The 22,265-nt window shown below is 48.5% G+C and overlaps 1 protein-coding gene across 3 annotated transcripts in view; it reads left to right on the top strand.

The window, feature by feature from the left end:
* LRIG1 (leucine rich repeats and immunoglobulin like domains 1) overlaps positions 1 to 22,265 on the top strand; it is a 99,157-nt gene that overhangs the window by 32,602 nt on the left and 44,290 nt on the right. For 2 of the 3 annotated variants that reach the window (XM_073230868.1, XM_037019101.2), the window contains exons 2-3: positions 2,628 to 2,699; positions 10,943 to 11,017. The exons of the other annotated variant lie outside the window; for it this stretch is intronic. In XM_073230868.1, the coding sequence (XP_073086969.1) occupies positions 2,628 to 2,699; positions 10,943 to 11,017 (147 nt within the window). The remainder of the gene's footprint in view (positions 1 to 2,627; positions 2,700 to 10,942; positions 11,018 to 22,265) is intronic. 3 annotated transcript variants of the gene reach the window in all.

Genomic DNA, 22,265 nt, shown 5'->3' with positions numbered 1-22,265 from the left:
CACTTGCAATTGGTTAGGATGGTAACATTTTATGTTTATTTTACCACCATTTAAAAAAAAAACATGCTGTGAGTTTGCTTCCCCGACATGAGCGAACAAGAATATTTTTTTTAGGGTATTATTTGTCAGAGAGCATACAGTATTCCCCATTTCCTGATACAGCAGTTGATGATCAACAACTTCTCCCAGGATTCAGAAATAATCCCTTTTCAGACTTAAGAGCTGGGCAGCTCTCTGTGCAAAAGTAGAAGCTGCTCCAGAGGACCTGAGCTTCACTGTCTGTCTTCTCTCTAACTGCTCACAGTTGGCTCATGCTGACACTCATTTGTCGATACACGGCTTTTCTGATTCATTGAAAATGGAAAAGTCACCGCCTCCACGCTGATCCAGTAAGAGCTTCAGTTTCCACTTACCAGTATCTTAGTCCTTGTGGTACTTACCGGTTTCTCAGTGTTCGCTCCTGATACTGTTTGGCTTCTTGATAAGACTAGTTTCCAGAAGATCCATCTTCAAGCAGCCTTAATTAAAAATCAGAATTTGTATACTTCTTAAATTTAAATACGCTCTCTGTTCTTTAAGGGAAAAACAGATCATGTATGTGTGTGTAATAATATTAGAAGGTTTTAATACATTGTTGCTGAAGAATATGGACCCTTGAGGTGGGAATGAGGGAAGTGATTTCATTACAGATAGCTCAGAATGGAGCCTCCAGGTAAGTGCCTAGAACCTGAATTCCAGAGCTGCAGCTCCGCTCCTGACCATATATGCCAGAAACAAGCCTGGCAGTGTGACCGCCCAGGCTACTTGCTCGCCTTCCAGAATCTTGCCTTTGTGGTTTCTGAATCTATTCTGATGTCTCCTCCAGGTGAACATCTCCCATACCTATGATGATATAAATACTTAAACGCAGTCATTGTAAACTCACTGTACCTCAAGTTCCAGAAACAGTATTCCCATCTCTCTTTTCTCTATGAGAATGTGCTCAAAATAGAACACCGCAGTCTATCCAGTGTTTTTTCTGATGTGGGGGACTTCTCTCCCTTTGTGGATTGTGTTGTTCTAGTCTAACGGGTTGATTTCTGTGTACTCAATTGTAATGCCCCTGAACATAGACAAGCTGACGCTTGACTTCAATATGTGGTTTAAAAATTACCACCTTCAATTTTTACAGTAACATAATCTCTGGACAAATTGCTTTTAATTCAGGTTGTGCTCTGAACACAGATGTACCATTAATTTCCAGTGTAGTTTGACTTATTTAGATGAATGTCTCGAGTTGACAGTAAAATGGCCATCAGCTCTAAGTTAGTATTGATTGGAATGTCTCTGGAGTAAGTTTAAAAGATAGTCGCCACTTACACGCCGCAGTGCCGCTTGAAAGAGAGACTTTAACCTCATGGTTCATAATCCTGTTAATTGGCAGTCATGTCAGTGGAATTAATAACTGAAATGAAAAATGTCAGCTTGTTCAGCACATGAATCTGGTGTATTTTGGTGGCAGGGAATGAGTGTGAAGTTAGAAGCAAGGGTCCATTTGGACATCTCTGTGGATTCTGTTTCTGAAAGATGACGCTGGTCTGGTTTGAGGATGTGGTCCCAGAAGCTCAGCTGACAGGTCACGGCCCAGCCTTTGCTCCATGTCTGTCTCTAAGTGTATAGCTGGGGGTTGAGGAGAGAGAGATGTAATTCTGCATTATTACAGCAGATGCCATCCCTGAGAGAAGGCTGTTCACACGTGAAGCTTTCCCTACCTTGGGTTAAACAGACATGGATTTGCCATGACTATGGCTCCTGCCTCCTGTGTGGGCATTGCTCCCAGGATTTACTCACTGGTGGTAGGAGTGCCGTGTTCATACATAGCATTATGGTTAGGATCGTAACAGTGTTCATTTACGAAACAGTCCCTTCAGCTTTGACCATGCATTTGAGCAATTTTCAATGTTAAGGTCTTGTTTAGACCACAGTTTGTCAACCTCTGGTTATTACTGTTATTACTTAGGGCTGGGTAATTGGTGACCAGGGCTGTCCTGTACATTGTGGGGCGTTTGGGAACATCCTTGGCTACTGCCCACCAGACACCAATAGCAACCCCCCAATTCCCTGCAGTCGTGACAGCTGCATGTCTCCAGACATTGCTAAATGTCATGCCAGGTGAGAACCACTGATCTGTGGACAATGAAGAGTCAAGCACGAACCTCTCTTTTTCTTTACTAATGTGTGAAGTTGTTTGATGCTTTAGTAAACCATTAATTTACAAAATGCCATTTGGACTTGATATGTGTAAAGCATTTGGACCAGCATTCTCTAATGGACGCTTACTTTGGAATTCCTTTGAAGTTGCTAAGTGGTAAACTAGTATGGATTGAAATTCATTTGGGTCTAGCCAACCTAAAGTGATTTGAGATTTTCACAGTGATTTGTTTATGGTTGCAAGTGAGGAGTAGGTGTATCTGTAAATTTCAGTATCAATAAGGCAAAATAATGCATGAAATAGGGGCAATTATGAGGGAGAGGATTTGGGCTTTTTGGAGCCGGGGAAGTAGAGGATTCCTGACTTTGGGGTGTAATGCCGAATGTTGATTCAATTTTGTTTCTTGTGTGTTCTTTTTTTGCCCTACCTTTACCAGAAACCTGAGTCACAACAAACTTTCTGAGATTGACCCTGCTGGCTTTGAAGACTTGGTGAATCTACAGGAAGTGTGAGTGTTTTTCCCCAGACTTCTGGGGGGCGGGGGATGGAGCCCTCTTCTGGAAAAGCCTCTCGTGCTGCAGCACTGCTCAGCCCCTGGGTCAGCTGCCTAAGCCTGTTAGAAGGAACATTTGTGTACAGCTGTCAGTGATAAATTGCACTGCCTACCTCGCTCTCCCTCACTGCCACCCCTCTTCTTCCTAGGCAGGTAGTGACAAGTGCGTCACAATCCAAGTGGGGGTTACTGGAAACCACATCCACAGTGGGTGCACAGGAAAGTCCCCTCCCTTGTGGGAAGTCTGGCACGCCATCTGGGTTGGCACAACTGGCTGGTCCTTTCCCTCAGTTTCCAGGCAGGGAGAGCAGTCTGCTCTGCAGGGGTGTGTCAGCCAGCCCCACCCTTCTCTTCCACAGAAAACATAGAGGAGAAGGCACAGCAGAGGCCTGCCTCCCCCTCCCATCTCCCGCAGAGCTCGGCTTTACTGCCCTTGGCACTCAGGCTGCCCCCTCTCACAGTGTCCTTTAAATCAGGCCTCCATCTTTTCTTTTTGATGTAAAGAACTCTGCTTTTAAAGTCCCCCCACAGGGACTTCAGAGAGTCACTCATCTAAGTCACGCATACCACTGCAGGAAATTCGGAAGATACAGAAATGTGCAAAGGCAAATGAATATGACCAGTATTGTCACCCAGACATAACCATTGAGGACACTTAGTGAAAAACGTATCTGTCTGCACATAGAATGTTGAGTTCAAAATGTATATAAATGATGGCTTTATATCTGTTTCTTACTTATCCTTATATTTTTGAATACTTTATCATGTACATTTTTTTAAATATCCCATTTTAGTTTTTATGTAAAACTGTTACACACAGCTATTCCACAAATTATTCACCCAGAGCTCCTATTGTTGTATATTTTTATTAGACACTAAGTGCTTTACACATCTTGGTCATGATACGTAGTATCTGATGAATGTCCTTTTTTATTCTTTAATTCCATTGTTGGTGATTTATCTAAAGGAAATTTAATTTCATCAGCCGGTACAGTTTATAAAATACTTGGATTCCCTACGACCATCTCCAAATTTGCATTTATGATTTCTGTGTCTATATTTAAAAAGAGGTAAACTTCCAAAGGCAAAGGAACGCCAGTGATGGAAGGGGCCCCTAGAAATACTTTGTTCGGGACCCTCATTTTCCCATAGGGTCGACAGGGCATAGAAGTCTGCAGCGGGTCACTGTTAGTTTGCCACAATAAAAGACCACAGGCTGTGCCAGTTAAACAACAGAAATTACTTTCTCACAGTTCTGGAGGCTGAAAGTTCAAGACCAAGATCCTGGCAGGGCTGGTTTCCTCTGAGTCCTCCCTCCTTGGCTGGCAGTCGGCCACCTTCTTGCTGCCTCTTCACACGGCCTCCTTCCGTGTGCACGCGTCCCTGGGGCCTTCTGTGTGCGCTCATGTCCTGCCCGTACTGGATTAGGGCCCATCCCTATGACTTCAGTCAACCTTAGTGACGTCTTTAAAGATCTTATCTCCAAATAAGTCCCCTTCTGAGGTCTGAGGGTTAGGACTTCAACCGGTGAATTGTGAGGGGCACGCTTCAGCCCATAGCAGTCCCCCAAGCTGATAAACCCCTTCCATCAAGGAGCCGGCTGGGTTCATGACCCAGGGTTTCCCCTGATCCAGGCTGTCTTTAATGCTTGTGGTTATGATATTCAACTTCTTTGGGTTATATCTCAAAGCTTGGTGGTTTCTTTTAGAATTGGACAAAATTAAAATTCTGGTATCACTCGCCCTTTCATTTAACATTTACCCGAGTATTTACCGTAGGCCAGGTGCTGTTCTGGGTGCTGGGGGTGCGGGAGTGGAATGAGTAAGGCAAACAGCACTGGCACCAGGAGAAGGTAAGGGAGGCCTTGGCTTCAGGTGCAGAATTTCAGGGGGTGCGAAAAACTCAACATTCAAGATAGCAGTATTACAGCGCAGTATTAAAAAAAAAATCCACGGTGAACAACATATAAAAGTGTAAGCAGAGTCGGGATCAGCATTCTTGATAGTTGCTTTCACCTCGGGCTCCCGCGTGGCCTGACGTGACGCTGTTGCTGATCTGGTCTTGATGTGAAAAGTTCGGTATTTTGTTTCTCATGGACTTTGTTTTCCATTCTCGGATGGGAATTATATTCTTTACAATAATTTAATCCACTGGACAGAGGAGTAAATGGAAGCTTGAAGAGTGTAAATAAACCTGTGCAGTGCTAACATAGTTGGTAAACTGAGAGTCGGACTCATACCTGTTTGGTTCTAAACCTGTGTGTTTAACCCTGAAGCTGCACTTCCCTAAATTCCCACATCCCTCTTCTTAACCTACAATGTTCAGCTGCAGATTTTAAGAAACAGAAAATCCAGTAGTTACTTCCTTGCACCGCTCCTTCTACACCAGTCTTCTCTTGCTAGCTACAGTGCTTCCTCTTTTTCTCTGAGACCCCTTGTGCAAAAACCCCACCACCCTCCGATCCAGCCCCTTCCTCCCTCATAACAAACTCCTGTTGCGTTTACAGGCAGGGTGAGGCTCCTGACCCGTCCTGAGCTCTGTTTTGAGTGTAACTTCTCTCCTTTGTCCCTCTAATGCACTCATAAAGACTGACCATCGCTGGCCATTGTGCTAGGTAGCATTCTCTTATTGTCACTTCCACCTTTCTCAGACAGTTGCAGAAACTGAGGCACGGGGACTTGCTGGAATTGCACAGGGCATATGGTAGACCTGGGCTGGCACCCCATCGAGCTCCTATTCCATGCTCTCTGAGGCCATACTGCCTTCCCGACTGTGGGAGTTGTAAAGACAGAGATTGCATCTTTTGGATATAATATGGTCCAGTGGGAAGAATGTACATTTTGGTAGCAGACAGACTGATTCTGCCCTTAGTAACTGTGTCCCTGGACCAGTTACCTCCTGCCTACTTGCTTCCTTTCCCTCTGCCAGAAGATGGATATATTAACACATTATCAGTGTTATTATTAATTTGAGATGATTTCCAGGGCCTTGCACATGGGGAGGGCTCGGTGAATGTTGTTTCTCTTCTCTTTTGTTCCCTGGGGCACCACAGAGCCACCAAGCTGGGTGCCTTGGAAAGAAACAAGTCACTGAGAGCCGACAGGTTGACCCTTTACCCCTGTGACCGCCTCTGGTCCCTTGGCTGGACAAGATGAATCTCCGGTGCCCAGAGCAGTGGGGCTTCTCAGTGATGAAGAGCCGGCCCTCCCCTCAGGGAGAGTGCGAGTACATCATGGAACAGACAGCGAAGAGGCCGTCAGGGGTGGGGATGTGGGGACGTGGGGAAGGAGATCAAAAAAAAAAGAAAAAAATGTGATAGTTGACACACACTTGCTTCTGAATTAACTGGGCTCTAGGGTTTCCCAGGGCCTGTCAGCTCTCCTAAACCCTGTGCAACCATCCAAGCCTGGAAGCATCAGCAAGTGGAGAACCGCAGGCTGGCGAAGTAGCAGGCAGTGGTTTTGCAGTGGTTTTGTCTTGGAGGCCAGGAAGCACAGTCCATCGTGGGCCATTTGGCAGAGGACATGAGCCCATTGGAGGCCCCTGGAGGGTGCAAGGGTACTGGGGCAGCTGGTGCCAAGCCACACAGTCTTCCCTGCCCACAGCTTCGAGGAGAGCCCACCAGCGAGGCCCTCCAGCCAGGGTCCTGGACGGCGAGGCTCCTCTGTTAATCAGAGGGACTATTTATACCATCCTCTTTAAAAACCATGCTTGGATCACGTTACTGCCGCCTGGCCCAAGAATGTGTAATGTGGGTGCTGCCATGTGCTTTCCAGGGCGGTCATCCTAAAGTGTTCCTGCAGGTGGTGGGGCGGCCTGAGTGTGCCCTGCCGTGGGGTATGTTGAAGGGAGAGGGTGTCTTTTGGAGGCACTGCTCTGTGGTGTGCATTACTGCCACCTGTTCAGCATTTACTCTATATCTGGCGCTATCTTAAGCGTTTAGGTTTCTTTTTTTAAGCCAGATATTGCCAAAACCCTCCTAGATCAGCACATCATCCAGATGAGGAAATTAAGGCACAGTAAGGTGAATAGACACACCGAAGGCCATTCAACTGCTACAGGGCAGGACTGGGGTGGCGTGAGCCCAGGGCTGTCTGCTTTTAAAATCTGAGCTTTACAGTCCCCAGCTAGCAATCGCTGCTTGGCTCGTCTATAAATGTGCCTCAGTTTCTTCTTTTAAGGAGGGGTGAAAATTTAGGACCTCCCCTCAAAGAGCTGGCATGACATTGCATATAAAACACTCAGCACAGAGCCGGCATTCACCCTTAGCACTTATAAATGTTAACTTAAAGTAACTATGTCCTCTATCATTCTGCTAAAATAAGCGTATCTGCCCATTTGGTACAGAAACTATATACCATAACGTCTGGCCAAAGGAATCATTTAGCATGCCCCACTTGCAAGTAACCAAAGGCCTGATGATAGTTACAGATTAAGCGGCCCCAGCTCCAAACACTGGGCTCATACCTACTACTGTCGACTTAACTCCCTTTTAAGAAACAAAACTCACCAAAGTTCCAATCCCCTGCCCAACTCTGACTATTATTAATTGCAGCTCTGTGTTTAGAAACAACCAAACTGTCCATAAATAGCAGTCTGGCTAAATAAATTATAGTTCATTCATACCATTCATGCCAGCAGAGGAGTACTCTGTAGCTGGTTATAAGAATTATGGAGAGCTCTGAGATACATGACTAAGGGGAAACCTGTGGTATGCAACAGTCTGTATAATTCACAAGCGTCTGTGTAAGAGAAAAAACATGTGTATGTCTCCAGTAGTTGGCAGCAGGAGTGTTTCCTCTTGGAGGCAGACCAGATGTCCAAAGTACAGGGGAGCATCCTTTTTCACTATATCTTCCTGGTAGGCTTTTTTTGAAACAGTTTGAGAATTTTACTGTGAACTTATATCTGCTCTTCCATAAATAAACACAGCAAAAAACCAAAACAAAAAAAAGCACCGTGACCCCAAAGCACTCCTGGGGTTTGTTTCTCATTGTTTGTTGAAGCGTCATTTGACTGAGGGAATCACGCTAATAAAGTTCTCCAAAATGTCTTTTTTAACATTCAGCATCTTGGAAAATGTTAAAAGTCCTTTAAAGCGAGCCAAGTAAATGGAAGTTTCAGAGAGAGCAGAGGGTGCAGAAGGCCGCGAGCTGGGAGAGGCCCACCAGGCTCTGCCCTGGGCTCAGGCCGGCCACGCAGCCTCTCTACCTGAGTCCTACCCGCTTCCAGCTGCAGGGCCGGGTCACCATTCATGGTCTGATGCTTCTGCAGCATTCTTGGTTCTGAGTCATCAGAAGAAAGTTTCAGTTATAGAAGCCAGACATCTTAGAAGGATTTTTAGGGCCTCGGATGGAAGGAGATCTCGGGGAGTGTGAAGGGTGCACACCCCTAGATACTCCTAAGATTTCATCAAACACTCTCCTAAATTCTGGCGGCCTCCGTAGTTGTGGAGACCGGGCCAAACCTCCCCAGGGCCCCGTTCCCTCCCAGCTCGGCTGTGCTATTTTTGACTAGCCTGTTTCAGCCTGGCACGTTGGTGTCATCTCAGGGTGAACTGAGTTCCCATCACCTTCTGAGTTCAGTGCTGTCATTTCAAAAGGCAACAGGGCAGAGAAGGCCAGTCGTGGTGACGCTAGCAGACATGCTTCAGCTAGTGGCTCCGTTTACTCGGGAGTGCTCGAGAAGCAAGCCAGCCCTTTGGTTCTGCTTTGGGTTCCTCTTCCTGCTGTCCTCTTCCTAAATTAAACAGCCCCGTTGAGATTAGAGCCTGCAATTTCTGCGTAAACCTGTTTAGGTGGGGCTGCTGATCCCCACATAAAATGCCCCATTTATCTTTTGCACCGGTCCACTGCACCTGTGCAGTCTGCTTCCAGCTGTTTTGTCAAGATTTGCAATATTACCACGGTGCCCCTTTTCCTTGTGAGGTTGGGTGGAGCCGTTTGTTGTGTGCCTGCTAGGGCTGGTGTGAGACCACACTCCTTCAGCAAAAGTCCCCCTGCAGAGCCATCCCTGCTCTTTGTTTCTTGTTTAAAATTAAGTCGGATCCTAAGCAGGCTTCAGCAGCACAACTGCCTTGTTACCTAAGGGATTAGGAGCTTTCCGGCTCGTTGGCTTTTCTCTTGCAGCGGTCCTGGGCTCCTGCCCACGCCATGCTGCAGATGTGTGGCCCTAGGCTAGTGACTTAACTGCAACTTAGAGGACTAAACTCCAGGGTAGGTGGTAGGAGTGGCTGGTCTCTAACCCAGAGTGGTAACGGTGAAGTTACATAATGCATTTGAGTTGTTGCATAATAAGAAATAGAGGGTCATGGTTAAAGAAGGCAGATTTTGGGGCCGCTGCCACTTACTGCTGGTGACCTCTGTCACATTATTAAACACCTCAGTATTTCAGTTTTCCCCGTGGTATAATGCAAATGCCCTTGGGATCTATCCCCTAATGGCCTAAAGATGGTTGAATACACTGAAACTCTCATTAGGGCCGTGCCTTGAGCATAGGAAGCCCTCAGTAAATTAACTGCTGCTGTTAATATTACCACTGTCATCTGTGTTTTGGAATAAATCTCTAGGAAATGAGTTCTCAGTCCGCTTTATTGGCAATCGGCTCCAACTTTTTCTTTTTTTCTTTGATAAAATCTGAGGGTCATCAAGTATGTTGATGGTCCTATGAACATTTATTAGTACAAATTAAGACTGATGGAGAGTTTTCCATCTCTGTACCAAAATGAGAAATGGATCGCTATAGGGTTGGAGGAGAGAGAAGGTGAAGCAGAAACAATCTGATTCAGGGCAGTCAGATAAGAGACTGTTAAAGTAATTAATTGTCTACATCAGCCCACAAACAAGGGCCCTTTAAGTGGAAAAGGGATTTGCCGCATGATATGGATCTGCTTTCTCTCTGCCAGATGCTTCAGTCATGAAGCTATTGAAACAGACATTCTGTGTCCCACAGCCCAGTAATTGCCAAGCTTCATCTCTGACTGGCTTTGGCACTGAAGAAAGTAAATGGGCTAATTCGAAGCCTTTTCTTTTTTTTTTTTTTCACCCTATTCATTTCTATAAAAAGATGGCAGACAACCAGATTATTCTATTCAGGCAAATGCTGGCTGTATACTTGTATGAATATAGCTGTCATTTCAGTGGCCTTGTCCTCAGACTGTAACAAGATGCTCTGTGTAAGACATATTCTCTTTAAAAAAGGAGAAGATAACCCAGCTTCCTCCCCTGATTCTGCATCTCAGATACCGTTCCTTTCCAGCCTGTCACCTGGCAGAAAGCCTGACCACTGTGCTTTAGCTTTCTTATGGATTTGGGGCTCACTTTGTCAGTCCGATTTTGGATTCTCTCCCCAGATTGGGAAATACATGTCCATGTAAGGAAGCCAGATTGCAAAGCCCAGAGGAGCAGACCAGGCGAACTGTGTTTTGGTTCTCGGGCTTCCCCTTCCAAGATGTGAAGTCTGGAGGTACAGATTGAGAGCACTAGATTGGGAAGGGGGCTCAGACAGCATGTCCAGTCTGTGCAGGATCTTCAAAATGTCTCCGTGCAGAAGTGTGTGCATGCTTGCATTCCTGGAAAACATACGTGCTGCAGGCTTCCTGAGTTAGAGAAGCTGGAATCTCGGATGTCTCCAAGCCCAGCTCTCTTGCCGCCACACAGCTGAGGCATTTGAATAACTGGTCCATGCATCCCCAGCCCCTCGGAACTCAGGCGTGTATGCCTACGGCTCTGGGTCCGAGTGTGTGGCCCTTCAGGCAGAGCTGTGATTTGCAAACCACTATGTCACGGACATGTAAAAACAAGTAGGAGGGAATGGTCTTTCCTGCCCACATCCTTTCCCATCCGCTTCACCGCACAGGGCACACTCTTGCTGGTGCTCTGTGGACACTTGTTCCGCACATGGCATCTGAGTCTGTTGTCTTGGCTCCTGAACTAGATGGGGACATGGAGGACATGAGATATCCACTGAGTGTTTATCTCTAAATCAAGGTTGTGATAAAGGGTTGTTTTTTTGTGACCTCACATGACTTATCTGTCTCAAGAAACGAGCATTTAAAAAATTCTTTATTTTTTATGGAACATTACAATTAGTCGTACCATGGCCAACTCAGCACTGTTGTTTTATTTGTCTTGTGCGCATATGATTTCAGACTAGCCATTTAAATGATTTAAACAATAAATTTCTTCTTGTTATTACAGGTACCTCAATAACAACGAGTTGACAGCCATACCTTCCCTGGGTGCTGCGTCATCTCGTGTCGTCTCTCTCTTTCTGTAAGTGGTGCCGTGTGGGGGGTCCCGGGCTGTGTGGCGAAGCCGTGTGGTATCTTGCTGGCAAGAAAACCTGTGTTCTGTGCTTGCTGGTGAAGAACAGCCTTTCTTCACATAGCCCTAGTGATCATGACAAATGAATGCTGTTTTACGGTTTGTAGAATTAAAACCTGGAAGTTTTGCCTCATCTCTAACCTGGAGGGAAATTCGTCTTTTTATACCTAAAGGTACATATAATTATATTTCTAGGTCCCAGTGGTTAAGCTGCACTTTGGGCAAATAAACTGGAGTTAAAGGAAGCTGTATGAATTACAAGACCGCCAGGTCTTTTTGTGGCAGTGAATTTGGTAACGTGACTCAATTCACTTTTATGGCTTTAAATAAAAAAAAACCTCCCAGGCCTCTGACCTCAACATGACAGTAAGGGAATTAGTTGTCACGGTCAAGTGCTGGCACACATCTGTTAATGTGTACAGACAGCCACTGGAGATGAAAAAGGGCGAAAAGGGACGCAAGTGAAGAAAACGGTAAGGGTGGGGGTGTTTCCATTTGAGCCGGCAGAGCCTTTGCTCGGAAGGAAGCACCATGAGTTGTCCACTTCGGTGCTCATGCGGGTGCATAAACTCACCCAGAGGTCTTTCCAGATAAACCAGTCGTGAGGTCAGTCATTTTCTCAACCTGATTCCATTGTCAGCTTCCTCAGTAGATCACCTCCCTCTTCACACTGAACTTCCTGTTTCTACTCCAGCTGTGCATATATGTTTTTTGAGGGGGTAGAGGGGGTTTTGCTAGAGTTGTAGCTCGTTTGCTCACCTATACGTATCCTTTCTCAACACCGAGGCTCAGCAGGCTGAGCAGATGGGCTTGACGGGAAGGTGTAGCCACATGATTGCTGGTGTAGCTTGCAGATGCCAGGTTTTTGCTGGCAACAGGCCCTGTGTTCAGAAGGTGCCCCGTCCTCACAAAACACAGGCTTGGACTTAGCCATTTTCAAGGCATGGTGGGTCGGGAGAGCAGGGAGTTTGAATTGTGGCCCCAGCCCTGTGCCCTGCATGGAGAGCTCTGTCTCTCTGAATGTCATTTTTCTCATTTACAGAATGTGTTCTTTACTTGTTTTGCACATGGGGGAAGTGAGCTAGAAGTTTGAGAGGAGGGGCATGGCTACAAAGCTCCTGGCATCAGGCACAGTGTATGATGTTTGACGCATGGTGGCTACTGCACTGGGCTGGTGGCTACTTGTCACAAAGCCCGTTAGGCCTTGGCATGATCTCACCTTTAAGGCCACGGGATTTGGGAGTCAGTCCTTGTTTCTGCGAAGTGCTGGAATGAAGGTTGTGCCCCTTTTGCCTAAGTAGAGCAGGCAAGGGTTTGACTTTTCTTTTTGTGCCCATTGGCCTGTGTGGCCGCCATCTGGAAGGTGTTAGTTGCTAGCTGAATTAAATGAGGTACACTTACCTAAAGCTAATGAGGGGTGTGATAATCCCTTACGTTCATAGAGCAAGGTGCTAGAAGGTGGTTTTTAACTCCTTGTCTCTTAAAGGTATGGTTCCTGGACCAGCAGTGTCGGATCTGTGCCAAGCCTAAGGGATGCAGAATCTCAGGCCTGTTGGATCTGAAGCTACTTTAGCAAGGTTCCCTGGCCATGTGCCCACTCATTCAAGTTTGAGAAGCTTGGTGGGGAGACCAGGGCCACAGACATCACTTTGGGTCACCAGCAGGGCACCACACAGTGTCCCCAGCTTGCCTGAAGGCCTGTAGCACTTCGAATCCCACCTTGCTCTGCTGGCCACAAATACGTTTCTGTTCCTCAGCGCGAGTGCCCAGAGCTGGGGAGACTGGTCGGTCTCGTTCCTGAAGATCCAATTAGACAGTATTAAAATATGTAAAGCAGAGGAGAGGGGGACTCCCTCCTGGTTCTGATGGAGTTTGGGAGATGCAGGTTAGCACTGGCAGCCCTGCTTTGGCCTGAAGCTGGTCTCCATCTGACATGGTCAGTGATTTCTCTGAAACCACAGAAACTGAAGGGTCTTTATCATCCTTTTCTCTGTGGGGCCTGTGTTGCCTGAAATGAAACCAGATGCCTGGATTTAGTGCCTGCAAAGTTAGGTCAGCCTCGTGACTTCTGGGTAGCAGGATCATAGATGATTTTACTCTCATCCTTCATGTCTTCCTGTGTTTCCCGAGTGGACCGTGCAAAGGACAGGCGGTAATATGACAGGGGACAGCACATGGGAGTTACTGACCTACCCTGGCCTGTGAAGGCAAACTGCTTAGCATCTCTACCTGCGTGATGATTCTGGCCGTTCAGCATTTGAAGAGCATGTTCTGCTGATGTGTCTGTGGCTTTACAGAACTTCAAAGCATGTCACACATTCAACAAACACTTAGTAGGCACTTCCTGTCCTTTGCAGCTGGACCCAGAGGCCATTCCAGAGTGACCTTGTCAAAGAATTGAATGCTGTCACATGCAGCAAGTCCCTAACGTAGTGTCCATAAAGGTGGCAGGTCAGGTAGCTGCAGAAATGTTCACCTTCACAGTCCCCAGTCTCTACAGTCTTTTTTCCCATCTCATTTCCCTTTTGTGGGCAGGCAAAGGATCAGAAAAGTAAGCAGAATTTGCAGAGACTAGATGGCGAGGCCATCTGTGTAAGAAGATCTGGGACAACTTCTAGGACAAGTTTATAAGCAGGTGCATCAGGGAACGAGGCAGACCACACATGCGTCTGTCCAGCTCTGTCTGTGATGCCACGACTTGGGACAAGTTGCTTTTGTCTCGTTTGTTGAACAAAGCCAGGTGGGAAGCGTACCCTGGTAGCTTTCATACTCCTCCTGTGCCCTGAAACTGAGAGCAGGGGCAGTAATGTCACCAAGAAATGACCCATAACCACTCCTGCTGCAGTCTGTCTTTTAGCAGGAGGGAGCGGGCTTGTAGTTTTCAGCCCAAGCACCTGAAATTGTGGACATTGGCCCCTGAATTTTGTTTGCCCCTGGAAGTCGGCTCTCCTCCATCTCTGTGTTTGGTTTCCCACTTCCTGAGGCTACAGCACTAGCCCTGGCCTGTTGCTCGCACAAGTGCTCTGTCCCGCCAGGCCCCGGGGCCTGCCCTCCTGCTGCGGGTCACGGTCGGGAGGGCCTTGTGGGAAGCGCTTTGTTTCTCGTCTGGCTTTACTATCAGGGTCTCGAAATAAGAGTTTTGCAGAGTCTTGGGAACTGGAGTCATTGAGTAAAATTTCAGTTGGTTAATACTTTCTGATTAAAGGCATCTAATTCAATTAAAATTTAGTCAAAGCAGATTTATTTGCATATTCTTCTGAGGACAGTGCCAAAGCCATTTGTCCTCAATAACAAAAACGTAAAACTCAAGGAAAGCTTTTAATAGGATTGGATTGGAGTGAGGGACTTAATTTGATAAAAAAAAGTTCTCAGAAAAAGAAACAGACTTTCGTTAATGGGGGCAAAATTTGCCGGTAGATTTCCACATTTAAGTTTTCTTTTCTTTTTTCCATTTCATTCAAAGCCCAGGAAACTCAAGTTACGATTCCCATGTCAGCACTAATTTTGCCTGATGCATAAGTGACATTTCTGGTGAAAAAAAAATGTCTGCTTTTCCTGTGATGTTACTGCACTTGTATCATTGAGAAGATTGCTTACAGTGGAGAAGGTTGAGCTTCTGTCTAGGAGTGAAGAGCTCACTGTGGAACTGACTTGAGTTTTAAAGCCGGGCAGCGGCAGCTGTGTCTCCGGCCTGACGGCTGCAGTGTGTTTCCCATGTAACTGCTTTTCCGTTTGGCGGTGTGTTTTAGACCTCGTCCTTTACCTGCGCTGTGTCGTTCATCACTGTCCCTCTGCCTGTGGCCTAGGTAGGCAGCCAGAGTCAGCTCAGGTGCACACAAATGCCTGTCAGTTTGTGATAGTGCCATTAAAATTCCTTAGGTTTCTGTTGTCTTTGAAAACGCACAGCAATACCTTTCACTCTGACATTGAAAGAAAGTTCTTTTTTTTAAATAATTTTCACCGAGATAAAATTAACATAAAACTTACCATTTTAAACACTTCAGTGCTTATAGTTCAGCACTGTTAATACATTCTCAGTGTTGTGCAACCATCATCTAATTCCAGAGCATCGTCATTATCCCCAAAACAATTGCCATGCCCCTTAGGTGCACTTCCCATCCCCTTCTCTCTAAACAAACAAACAAACAAACAAACTTTTTTTAATAAAGTGTTTTTCTTTCATGTTAGCAGATGCATCTGGGAGACTTAGAATATGAACAATTTAAATAATGATAACAAGGGGGCTCTAACTACACAGTTAATATTTTTCTGTGACCTCTTAGCTGAAGAAAAACTGATGAAGTAAAAGGGATGAAATTTTTAACGTCCCTTTACTATAACTTCCGGTGAATAAAACCTGGGAGGAATGAAGCCTGGTGGCCTGTCTGTGACCCCAGCTGGAGAGTGTTAAGTGGAAGGAGCCCTGGGTGGGGTTAAGGGCGTGCAAGGCAGTGAAGGCTGGAGCAGTGTTCCTGGCTGGATCTGCTGCGGAAGTAAAATTAATAGCAATCTTTAATTCTCCCGTGTGCCTAGTGAACCCTCCTGCAGAAAGGACGCCCGAATCCATCTTCTTTACAGGCTCATTAATGTGAAGATCAGTTCCCATTAAAGCATAATTAAAGAGCAGGCCTTGGGGCCAATGGCGATCTGCCACGGCCCCTCGGGGCTGGCGTGGGAAGTAGGGTCCCTCAGAGGCCCCGCTGGACGCAGGGAGAGAGAGACCCAGAACTGCATTGCAGAAAATCAGGCTCGACCTCACAACGTGGCTGAGGCTGTTAATAATCAGGCATAAGGCACAGATGAAATTACACGAAGTAATAAATAGTTGGTTGGCATTCCCGAAACCACGTGTGTGTGTGTGTTGGGGTATTCTCCCCCTAAGGAGCTGGGTTGAGGCCTCTTCCCTTAGTTGCCCGTAACACATTCTCCATTTAACCCCACCTGGGGAAAGGTCATCATCTATAGACAGAATAGAGCATTAAGGTTAAAATCTTTTTTGTTTTTTTTTAATACATGATGTTTAAAGTATGAAAAAATAATTTGTCTTAAAATGTTGAGTAGTGATCTCAAGCTCTGTGTTGGTTTGTAGCTGGACGTGTGGGGCTGTAGATGTGTGTTTGGGGTGAGGTGGATGTGGGATTATCAGTCCTTCCCTTGGAAGAATTTGCTGGACCACCCGTGAACCCTCAGGTGAAGAGCGCACTTAGGTTGGAGAGTTGGAAGTGTGGAATTGGGGAGCTCTTTCCCGTCCTGCTTCAGAGCGGCGTCTCCTGAGCCTTGCTGGTGAAGCATGGTGGGTCCGCTTGGGTGCCATTGTAGAGGTAACCCCTACCTGGGCCACTGGAGTCTTGCTCTGAATCTTTTGCATTCTCTTCAAGAGTGTGGAGTTAGTAATGGCTGATACACTTTAGGAAAAAACTAAACAAAGTTGGTTTTAAAAAGCCAGTAAATGGCACTAATCATTTTTAACTGAGCTGCACGCATGTCCTTGTTCCTCGGTCAGCCTGGGGCTGGTTGGGTTCACAGGCCCTGAAGGGAGGCTCTGGCCCTGGTCAGAATACAGAGTAACGGGGGAATGTATATGAAAAGGGGGCCATAATTTCTCTTCTGAGTCTTCTGAGATGTCCCTAGTGTCTGCTTCATGTGCCCGGATTCTTGTTAGTGTGCACCGCATCTTTCTCCTGGGTGAAACATCACACCCATTCCCTTGGGAGATTGCGGCTTCCCCTTCCAACGGTTCTCAGACTGGACCATCCTTCGTAATCGCCTGGAAGGCTCACTGCGACATGGGTGGCGGGGCCTGGAGGCCAGCAGGCATGGAATGTGGCTGAAGAATTTGCTCCCAAGTCCCCTGCTGGTGCTGCTGGTCTGGGAGGCACCTTTGAGAACCACTGCCTGGGCTTCTATAGAGGTTTGGGGGGAACCCCGAAGGCTCAGGTGTAGATAATTACCAAGCTGCTTAGCTTTTTGGAAAGCAGTAAATTATTTAGACAAATTCCTGATGTCACTGGTGACCACAGGCATTTGGGACTGTAGGGCTGAAGAACCCTGGTAAGGTATTCACTTCTGAGGGAAGTGCTGGGGGTGGTGGGCGCTCAGTGAGCTTGGGCGGTGGACCAGGACGGGCCGTGGCTGTGGATTTGAGACCCACCTCACAGTTCGGCTCTGCTGAATTCGCTGTTTATTGGTGGTCCCCAAGTCTCCCCAACACAGCTTCCCAGTTACCCAGAGGCAGGGAGCACTTAGCCAACAGCCTCGCCTGGCAGGATATCTGCTATTATCTTGGTGTGTGGGTATTTTAACAGCTCTTATGGCACTGCCTTCTGGGGCAGGACCCAGTGCAGGGAGTCATTCTTTAGCACCATTCACCTTCCTGCTGATTATCAGTTATTATCAGATAAACCTTTGCCCTCACCTAAGACTTGAACTGTACCGCTTTGTTCCTGGTGGAAGTTAACAGGAGCATCTGAAAGAAGGGCAGTTCCCTCCTCTCCTAATGGGGGCACCCACCCCCAAGCCCCCTTTGTCTGTGACCTGGGTACCTACCTTCCATTTCCCAGGCTTCCTGCCACCAGAAGGCCGTCAGTCCTTGTTGGGAGTGAATGAAAGAGGTGATGGGAAAGTGGAGGAAGCCTGGACTGGCTTGTGGAGACCACGAGCTTATTGGCAAGGCTCTGAGGCCACCGTGAGGTGTGCAGGCTCACGCCCCCATGAAGCCCGGTGTGACAGATGTGCACCCAAGGGCCGCAGTTCCTGCGCTCAGGGAACTCACAGCCTAGCAGCAGAGAAAGATGGGTAAACAGCAGTTGTAATACAAGACAGGGCTGGGGAGTGCCTGAGGGACTCATCCCCGCTGTCCCTGATGGGCTCAGACCATCCGGTCTCCGTTGGGAGTGACATCATGGCTGCTGCGCGCCCTTGTGTGGCCCTCCTTTCCCTTCACCCCGACCAGTGAGTGTAAGTTCCAGGCAGCAGGTGGAGCATCTGCATGCTCGACAACATGTTGGGTGCTTGGAGGAGTTCCCGGAGGACGTGGCTAGCTCCATTTCAAGGCCAGTCCACCCCCACCTGCCCCATTCTTCCCTCTGCAGAAGAGCAGGCTGGGAGGTAGGGCCCTCGAGCTTCTGTCGGAAAGCAGAACAGGACCCCTTGTTCCTGGAGCTGCAGCCTCATCAGACACTGGCTACCACCAGGGAGCCTCAAAATAGGAGATTCAACACCCAGTTTACAAAGAAAGCAGCTCTCTGCCCCCGAAACTTCCGCGGGGTTCTATCGTGCAGCCTGCCCCTCGCCTGGTCTGAGTGAGCCCCTGCTAGGGAAGGAGCCCCGTGGCCTGGCCAGAGCCTGCCGGGTCCCCCCCACACAGCCAGGACTTGTCATCTTCCTTCTTTTCTCCCCCTCCCCCTCTCTCTTCCTTCCTTTGAGTGTTGGGGTGGGGAGGCAGCCGAGGGGCTGTACATCTGCAAGTCATTTGCGGAGAAAGTGAGGCGAGCAGCTGCTGTGGGGTCTGGGGAGCCGGGGAAGGGGAGAACTGGTGGGGTAGGAGCTCGGCCGTGCGGTCACGGCCTCCTGCGGGGGCTCAGAAGCTTAGGTCCTTTTGTTGAGAGCTGGTGTGTGTTGTGTGTTTAGCTACCCCCTTCTCCCTCGCCATTTTTCCTGAAGACCACATAAGCTTTAAATAGAGTCCAAACTCCGGTGGGAATAGGGGCACTGGTAAAGCGTGGATGGTCTTGGAGGGAAGGGCCTCTCCTTGCCACATGGGTGCCGAGCGCCCTGCTGGGCCATGTGAGCTGCAGCCCGGAAGCCCAGCCGCTCTGTGGGTCCCACACTCTCCCGTGTGAAAGGCGCTGGCCCCTGCCTGTATCAACAGCCTCCTTCCAACTGGGACCATTTCCTCCTCCTCCTCCCCCTCGCCACTTCCTGCAGGTGGCTTCTCTAATCCACTTACCGCTGGGGAACCCCCGTGAGCGTGTGCACCTAATCCGAAAATGGCCGGCTTGACTTTGACCCGCCAGGTGACCTTGCAGAGAAGGCAGGGCCTATTGTGTCTGCTCACACCTGGGAGCCATTTTCAGCTTTTATAGCCCAAGTGGAAGAAATATGTTTGCATTTATACCAGACCTTCCTTTCATAAGGCCTGTTGTGGTCATGCGATGGGGAGGGAGCGCTAGATTCACCCTGCTTGTTCAAAGGCAAGGGTTTTTAAAGGTGGAATGGTTTTCTCAGTGTGTTAGGGTAAGTCATATGAAATTGCCCATTTTGTACTTCAAAAAAAGGTCGAAATGTTGGCTTTCTCGTATGGACCAGCCTTCTGAGATGAAAGAGTATGATGGTCCGTGTGTGCGGCAAACTGAGGTTGGCCGGCGTTTTTCTAGGAGCCTTCAGAGGCCTCATCTGGTTGTAACACCTCTGCAGTCTCAGGAGACAGGGTCCATTGTTAAGTGCATTTTCCAGATGAGGCACCGAAGGCACAGAGAGGGCAAGAAACTTGCTTAAGGTCACACAGGAAGTGGCATAGGTGCTTCTTGATCTCGTTTCTCTCCACCTCTGGGAGTTATGCTTACAAGAAGGTATATGGTCTGAGGGCCTGGAAGAGTCCTCTCATTTCACATGCTGACCATACCACATTATGTTAGAAAGGGGCCCTGGGGGTGCAGCCAGAAGGCTCCGATTTTGCTCTGTGGTGCGGATGATAGGCTCCCCCCTCCCCCCCCACCCCCGGGCCAAGCCAGCGCGACGTTGTGTGCACACCTCTAATGCTGCCCCAGGTGAACCGCCTGCAGCCCGCAGTGTGACCTCCGTTAACTGATGCAGAGCCCCAGGAAGGCCGTTTCCTGCCCTGAGATCAGGCCGCCCCTTGCCGCCCCTCCGTATCACACCCACGGGCCAGTTAGTCTGAGCTGGTGTGCGCATCCATTGTGTAAGGGCACCGTGAGGGAAAGACACCTTGTCAGTCTCTGCAGGTCCCAGGCTGGTTCTTTAGCTGTGGCAGAGCCTCTCGGAGAGCGGCCATCTGCCTCGGGACGTCGCTTCCAGGCAAATTCCTCCATTTTCCTCACTTCTGGATGCCTTTCAGACCCAATCAACTGACATAAAGATGCCAATTTGTGGCTTCTCATCACTGCCCAGGATGGCAGGGGGGTGGGGTGCACTGTGGGGCCCTCATGGGGTGGCCTCCTGGGGCCACTGGTCTCTGCTCAATTGCGTGGGTGAAGAGTCTGCCTGGGGCTGAGAAGCACTTGTCACTGGGGAGGGACGGAGCGGGGGGACAAGGGTGCTGCTGTAAAAGTAGTTTGCAAAGGTCAGGGATCCTTCTGCAGCTGGCTCGGCCGCAAAGGTAGGTGCAGATGGGTCTTCTCCTCCTGAGTTCCAGGGCTCTGTAGAGACAGGGTGTTGTGCGTAGTGGCTGAGAGAGATCTGGGTTTGCACCCACCTCATTGCCCTGGCCGTGCCCTCACCGGCCCCCGTTTGCTTGCTTATGCCATACTCGCCGCTCCAGCGGATTGTGGGGATTCACTAATATACTGCACGTCCTCAACACGCTGCCTAGTGTGCGGGGGATGTGTGCCAAGTGGGAGATGCTGTGTCACCACTAACCACTTCCCACCCAGCACCGTTTGGTGTGGGCGGAGTTGATCCTGGTTTTGCTGCTGTGTCCCCGAGCATTTGGGGGTCTCCACGCTGAACACGGAGGCTGCTTACATCCCCTAAAGACAGCCCGCCCTTGCAGGTACCCAGTGCTCACGTGTGTGGGTTGGGGGTGGAGGGGGGTCCTTACCTGTCTCGAGTACTAACTCCTGTTGTGGGAGGTGTTGAGCGCAGTTGAGCTGCGCATTCCTGTTCCTCCACCTGGATAGGTGCAGCGAGCCCCGAACACCGAGCACATGGGTCAGCCGAGGCTCTCATCCTTGGCTGCCCAGTGGGATGACCTGAGGAGCTTTATAAAGCCCACACACCCAGGGCCCAGTCCAGGCCATTTAAGTCAAACCCTCAGGCAGGGGGCTTCGGGGAGGGATGCAGGCTGGGGTGTTTGCCAAGCTCTTGGGCTCATTTTGATGTGCCACCAGTTTTAATAATCCACAAGCTGCGTGACTGCAGGTGAAAGGTCCTGTGCTCCCTGTCCCCTCATCCCCTCATGTAAGATGCTCAGGCTCCCCTGCCACCCTGCTTGCCACTCTGTCTTTTTTGCTCTGTGTGGAGAGGAAATCAGTACTAAGGCTGGTGTACAATTTAGCACTTGGGATTCTGGGGTCCCCATTAGAGGTCTGAGTCACCTCTTTCTCACCACTGATTTGATTGGAAGACCTTATGAAGTCAGCCACATCCAGCGGCTAGGGCACCGCTTTGTCTTTGCGGGCACGGGGGAGGGTGTTGGGTCTGATCCTCACGGTCACCGCACTGGGTGATCCCAGAGCCTGACTGCGCCTACTGCCTGTTCTGGGTCACTTCTCCCCCTGAAAGCGGGCCCTCCCGTCTTTCGTTGCATTCTGTCCGTACATCAGAGGAGTTCCGTTATAATGGTGAATAAAAAACCCTCCTTATCATAAAATGACAGGCAAAACTTTTAGGCCCTTCAAAGACCCTTTTCTTCATAATTCCAAAAGTAAGACTTAGCTCTTCTTCTTAAAAATATAAACGCTATAGAAAGCTAAGTTCCCCTCTGATCCCACCCAAAAGCCGTGCTGAAATGTAACAGAGCTGCAGAGCTTACCTTGGTAACCAAGCGATGGGATTTTGTGAGGGTTGTGTTTGGAATCAGACCCTTTGATAAGTCACGAATGACTAGATTTTTGGAAATGGAAAAATTCTCTTGGGCTTTTTAAAGAATGCAACATTTTCTCCAAATTAAGTGTATTCTTTCTTACAAGCGGGAAGCAGTGGTTCTCAGCACCCGTAGTGAAGTTTTTCTGCCTCACAATTGTTGTTTGGTTCTGGGAGTCAGAGTGAGGGCTCCCCCTTCTCGGTCCCTGCTCACCCCCTGGGGCTGCCTGTTGGCCAGGCCAGCCCCTGCCCTTCATTCTCCAGTGTGTGCCAACAAGAGCCCCACTGGGTGATTCTTCAGTAATTGTGGTTCCTTGTAAGAGGCGCACGCCTGTGTTCACCTCCCCTCATTCTCTAAACAGAGTCCCTCCCTCCTGCGCATCTCCATACATTACCAGGGAAATGGATTCAGAAAACACTGTTGCTGTGCATGGTG

This window comes from Manis javanica, chromosome 3 (assembly GCF_040802235.1).
Source record: "Manis javanica isolate MJ-LG chromosome 3, MJ_LKY, whole genome shotgun sequence".
Lineage (NCBI taxonomy): Eukaryota > Metazoa > Chordata > Mammalia > Pholidota > Manidae > Manis > Manis javanica.
Note: the sequence above shows the minus strand (reverse complement) of the source record. Positions and strands in the feature narration are given on the sequence as shown.